At 46.5% G+C, this 5,949-nt stretch overlaps 1 protein-coding gene across 4 annotated transcripts in view; it reads right to left on the bottom strand.

Moving 5' to 3' along the window:
- The window catches only part of PALD1 (phosphatase domain containing, paladin 1), a 201,704-nt gene that overhangs the window by 148,961 nt on the left and 46,794 nt on the right, over positions 1–5,949 (bottom strand). The window contains exon 1 of one of the 4 annotated variants that reach the window (XM_025209234.1): positions 3,646–3,725. The exons of the other annotated variants lie outside the window; for them this stretch is intronic. Within the exon in view, the coding sequence (XP_025065019.1) occupies positions 3,646–3,698 (53 nt within the window). The 5' untranslated portion in view covers positions 3,699–3,725. Of the gene's footprint in view, positions 1–3,645; positions 3,726–5,949 lie in introns of those variants that run through there. 4 annotated transcript variants of the gene reach the window in all.

The following is a 5,949-nucleotide window of genomic DNA, read 5'->3' as shown; positions in this document are numbered from 1 at the left end:
CTACATGCATACTTCTTGACCTCCAATCTCTGGAGGTTCCCAAGGACAGCAAAATACAGCATTTACTGGCTGTCCACCCTGCTCCTCCTGCAGCGTGGGATGACAGAGGACTACAGTGTGCAGACGTTCCAGGACACACTTGAAAAAGACTTCAAAGATATCTATTGGGAGAGGGGGGCGAGGGAGCATTTTTTAAGTGCTTCCTCAGCCACGAATGTCTGCACACCCACTGTTTGGAGCATTCTGAAGGCACATGGAGAGCTTCAAACAGCATGTCTGTCCATGGCCTCAGGCAGGCAAGATGGAAAGAAACCAGACCTGACAAAATCCTTCCTTCTTTCTTGGGGCCTTCACTGCAAACCAAACCATCTCCAAGGAATGTTTCAATTTCAAAGAATCAGCATTCTCCAATGGAAAGAACATCCTGTCGAAATATATGTGACCGGCTTAACTCCCAGCACATAAATTAATTCCCCGAGTGGCAGTCACCAAACTCTTACGTGGCAATTTGAAAGATAATCTCTTGTGGGCACAACCACACAAACAAACCTTCATTTTGCTGTCAGTTCCTCATGATTGATCGAGTCTAACAATTCCTCTCTCTCCTCACCATCACAAAGTCTCTCACAAAGCCAGATTAAAACTTCCTATCAGCTTCTCTCTATGACCAAGAGATTGCTTCTATCGGAGGATATGAGGTGCAAATACTTCTTTCCAACTTCTGATGCACACTCCCAAGGTCTACTGACCCAGGAAGCCCAAAACCAGAACACAAACTCAGGCCAACTGAGCATCAGTGCTAAACATTCACTTTAAACTATCTAAGTGACTTTCTATCTACTCACTGTCTTCATGGATTTATTAAGAGTTAATCTACCAAGTCAGAAATGGGTTAATACTCAAATATTTTACATAATTCCATTTTATCTCATCTCCACTGAGAGATCTGATTATTCCAAAAGGAACGAAAAAACAAATGAACTACAAATGAGGACACTGTCCACACTGTACCTGCTCTCAGATCCTGGGAGTCAACACTGGAAAAACTAGATATAACCAGGGATCCCGGCTTTTTGTTTCCCATGGAAAAATGGACAAAACAGTGGATTTTTCCATTTAACCAAAAAAACCCACAGACTTCTCATTTTAATGGAGAAACACATGGACTTGCCACTTTTGCAGAGCTCTCTGCAGGCTGGCAAAATTCCAGCCTGCAAGGGGCTGGGGGCAGCAGGAGGAGGACAGTCAGGCAGGGGGTGCCATGTGCATGTGCGCGCTCACAAATGCACGTGGCCACCAGGCAGCCTGGAGAGCAGCTCTCACAGGCAGGTCTGATGGGGGGGGCGGGGGGGGGTGTGGGGGGGGGGGGGGGGGTATTGAGGCCCCCATAGGAAGGGAGAGAGGGAGTTGGGCAGGGCTGCGGCTGCTGCCCAGCTGGGGCAGTGCACATGGCTTGGGGCCTGTGAACAGAATGCACAGGGCCCCGGTGAGGAGCAGGACAGAGCTGCAGATGGGGGACAGGGGGGTTGGCTCCAGATTTGTGCACAGGGCAGGGACAGAGGCAGACTGCCCACTTCAGGCTCGGGCTTCCCACCCAGCTGCCTTCCCCCCTGGGGCCTCTGCAGCCCAGCAGGTGAGACCTGGCAGAGCAGGACAGAGCAGGGCCAGGTAGGGAAGCTCCTTCCTCCCTGCACCGCCCTGGCAAAGCGCCCCCTGCCCACCCAGCAGCAGCAGGGGTAGCAGTGCACAGTTGTGTCCCTTGCTGCTGCCAAGCTGGCAGGGGGCTCCTTGCCATGGCAGCACGGGGCTCCCAGTGGCAGCAATAAGCTTCCCATCCAGCCCCACTCTGCCCTGCCTCATTGGGTCCTGCCCACTGGGCCGTGGAGGCCCCAGGGGGAGGGCAACAGGGCAGAAAGCCTGAGCCCACAGCGGGCAGCACACCACACACCCCCACCCCCCCCAGGCTCTGCTTCAGCTGTGCTATCCATGGGGGAGGGGGAACCAGGCTCCGCTCCATCACAGCAGCCACTGCCACCTCCTACGGGCAACAGCTGGGTCTTGGGCGCTGTTGTGGGGTACAGGACTACAGACCCAGGTCCCTGGCCCTGTAGCCCTAGCAGCTGGAGGTTCCCTCCGACGGCGGGGCAAGTGGAGAGCGAGGGGTACCAGCAGGGCCAGGATGCTGTGGGTGGGCAGTAAGGGGCCTAGACCTGCATCTTGGTGAACTAAGGCGGCAGGGGGAGCTCTGATTTTCCATGATAAAAAACCCAAAATCAAATACCAAAATTTATAGGTAGTTAGAATTTATTCTATTATAGTGATTGAGACACTGGTAGGCTTCCAAACTGCTTTAAATTGTAACTATATCAATAAAACCTTGTGCTCATTTGATAACTATATATATACACACCTAGAGGGGGGGGGCGTGTTTCATTTTAATCATGAATTTTGGGGGTTTTAATCAGAGAATTTGTAATTTATCAGAGAATTTGTGATTTTTAAATAGAGAAAACCAGGATCCCTGGACAAAACAGAATATTAGCCATCATTTATATGCAAAATAAACCACTGCTAGCAGGAGCCAAGGGTCTGTTCTTGTTACATTCTAACTTTACGATATTTAAACACTCTAGCTGTAGATTATCTTGCTTTCCAAATCTATGAATGCTTCAATGCGCCACAAAAAGGGAAATGTGAGCGCTTGGACAACTGAATTTTAGAAGTTCCATTTTTCCAATATCTCCTTTAAATGCCCTTGTGTCCCATGTTAAAACACTGCCGAGTTCTACAGACACAACCTCACAAATACCTTTTCACCTTTATACCAGGGCATGCTTTATGTGGTTTACTTTTCTAATGTTTTCTTCCAGTGTAGTTGGCACATACCAAGCATTAAAGATGAACGACACAACTAGACTCCAGCTCTCCACATGCTGACACAAACGTGCCCTGCACTCAGAAAACTCAGAATGCAAAGTGATATGGAAAGGCAGGTGAGGAGCTGGAACAGCCAAACTGCATTGTATTATATTCCTAGTACAAGTCTGGCAAAATTATTTCCTGTGGCACTAGGAGAGAACACATTTTAAAGGAATGGAGGGGAAAAAGTGTGTTTTTGCTAAACAGTATTTGCTGTCATCTCAGACCCACTCCCTCATCATTTGTCTTGTGTCCATTTGTCCACCTACCACATCCATTTTTCCGAATCTGAACATTCTGTAGCAGGGACTGCCTTGTTTGCAAGTACAAAGCCCATCTAACGGGGTCATGATCCTTGATTAAAGTTTTTAGGGGCTGTCAAGATACAAATAACAATGCCACAGTTTGGTGTAGTGAAACTTGGGATGCATCAGCTCAGAAACAAATGAGATTCACCCTAATCAAATCTCAGCATACCTTCAGCGGCAGTCACAAGGAGAAAAGCCACATGGACACAGGGATCAAACATTGCTTATTATTATTTTCTGATCCTACTCTAAGCAAGGTGGTGCTAAGGTAGGTAAATCTGAAAGTGACACACACGGGTAAATGCTGGTAAAACCTGGCTGCCATCATTCAAAATATGGAAAGGCAAATTTTTGCACTGCACTGATTTCTCTCTCCTTTAAAAGGTAATGTATAACAGATTTACAATGGCTGACCTACCTACGTGATGGTAAACACTTGCCTGGGAAAGTGGGTCTTTGGGTTTTAACCATTCTCTCCGAGGTTCTCAAGCTGCTGTAGGAACTGGCGACAAAAAACTCCTACAATTCAAATACAACTTAATTTAGCAGATGCACACTGGGACCACATCAACAATGTCTTCCGTTAAGAGGGCAAGATGCCAGCCTCCTTTAAAACAAGCAAGCAACTGGAAGACTAATGCTCAAGAAAACAGGCCTTAATGCCTAAGGGGTTCCTAGTTGTCAGGTACTCTCTAGTCTTTGTGTTTTGAAAAGGCTGCAATAGGCTAGCTCTGCTATAATACAATGTTGGTAGCTGAAGATCTCCTGATAAACAAAAGGCAGGTCTCCATACTGATTCTCAAAAAGGAGTTAGCTGCCTTCGATGCCATCAGATGCTGGTATGCCCTGCAGATCACAGAAGAGAAAGCACTGTCCTCTTTGAGCAGCTTTGATCCTTTCTTTCATACAGGTCCCAGAAAGCAGCACTGGCCTTCATCTCCCCTGCACGCTCTAAAGCAAATACTACAGTATTTTCTCCAAGGACTGCCCTCTAATTCTAATAGTGGAAGTGGAACCGATTGGTTTGGGGAGGCTCAGTAAAGGATCTTGGTTTTTGTGAATTTGACATGAGTCCAAGAATTTCATCTGCTTCACAGAAGCAAACCAAGAGTGACCAGGACCTCTAACTGAGTAGGCACACATGGCATAATCATCAGCATATTGAAGATCAGTAATGGAGGTATTAGATATCTTGGATTTGGAATGTAACCAGTTGATGTAAAAGAGATTCCCATCCATACAGTGCTGGATGCTGACTCCAAGTGGAAGTCTATCAGCAACAAGATGCAGAATAGCTGTGAAATAAAATGCAAAAGAATGCAATTACATATCCTTGCTTGACTCCAGCTCTCATAGTGAAGAGGTCCGTTTCCAAGCCATTGCTTAAGACAGTTGCTGTGAAGAAGTCTGATGCTGGTAACACATTTTGAGGGGTATCCAAATCTCATCAAGGTCTTCCATAGGGCCTATCTGTTAGATTGAATCAAAGGCCTTAGGGCAATGAAAGTTACACCAATCTGTGTGTTGGTCATGGCACGTCTCCTGAAACTGTGTAGCAACAAAGATCATATTTATTGTACCTCTGAGTGGTTTGAAACCACACTGGAACAATCAGACGGCAATCCTAGGAGAATGCTAAGCATTTCCCCTACCTAGGTAACCACTTTTCCCAAAAAGTAAACATAGGTAACGATATTCAACACCAGATACAATCTGCCAGTGCTACCTTTAGACAGGTGAAACTGTTTTTGATCATTACATCAGAAAAGAAGTTTGGTTTGGGTCCTATCACGCTGTGATTATCCCTCCACTGTTGTATGGATGTGAAACCTTAATGTTATCAGAAACACCTGAAAGCTTTGGAATGTGACCATAAGTGATGTCTTCAGAAAATCCTCTATGTCAGCTAGGACAGAAGAATGAATGCCAGCCAGCATTCTAGCTCAAGGAAACACCACCAGCATTGGCCATGTTTATATGGCACCAGCTTCATTGAATAGGACATGTCATAAGAGCCAGTTGCCAAAACAGGCCCCATACAGAAAACCCACGCTATTCGTGGGTTTGGCATTCATGGTTTCAAATATTTGCGAATGCCAAACCCGCATCTTAAATACATTTTATACACTTACAGGAGCTCCTTGGTGTCACAACCCAAAGGGTGTGATTTTTGTTTTTGTGTGCTTCGGCACTGCTAAATTGTCCCCGCTAAATTATAGCTTCCTTGTATGGTGGAGTTTTCTGTTGCAAAAGAGAACCCCGGTACAAGGGAAAATTTCCCGCCAATTTGAAGCTTTCTTTGCAGGGTGCATTTCTTTGTTGCAGCACAGAAATGCTCATTGCAAAGAGTTCCCGCCATTTGTATGCTAATTTGAGTCCCATTACTGGCCAGTTCTAAATTATTCACATGTGGCGGCTAGTGATTGGCTTGCTAGCCGTATAAGAGGCTTGAGTGGTTTCCGCCCAAGTTGGACGACTCCATGAACAAGGGAGGAGGAGACTTCACGCTGTGTGAAGATCTCTAAGCGCTGCGGATCGTTATGGACCCAGTGCATTTAAAGCAGGCAACGGAGGTCTAATCAACCTCTAGCCTCTCCCCGTCGCCAATAGATTCCTAGACGTATCCCTCCCTGCGTGCAAAAGAACTGGACCCACGGAGCCTAGCAAACTTCGTGTGAGTTTATTCAGAGCTCTTCCGGACGAGTACTTTCTTCGGCTGACA

This window comes from Alligator sinensis, unplaced genomic scaffold, assembly GCF_000455745.1.
Source record: "Alligator sinensis unplaced genomic scaffold, ASM45574v1 scaffold849_1, whole genome shotgun sequence".
In the NCBI taxonomy this organism is placed as follows: Eukaryota; Metazoa; Chordata; order Crocodylia; family Alligatoridae; genus Alligator; species Alligator sinensis.
The sequence above is the reverse complement of the archived record's forward strand: the minus strand, read 5'-3'. Positions and strand labels throughout refer to the sequence as shown.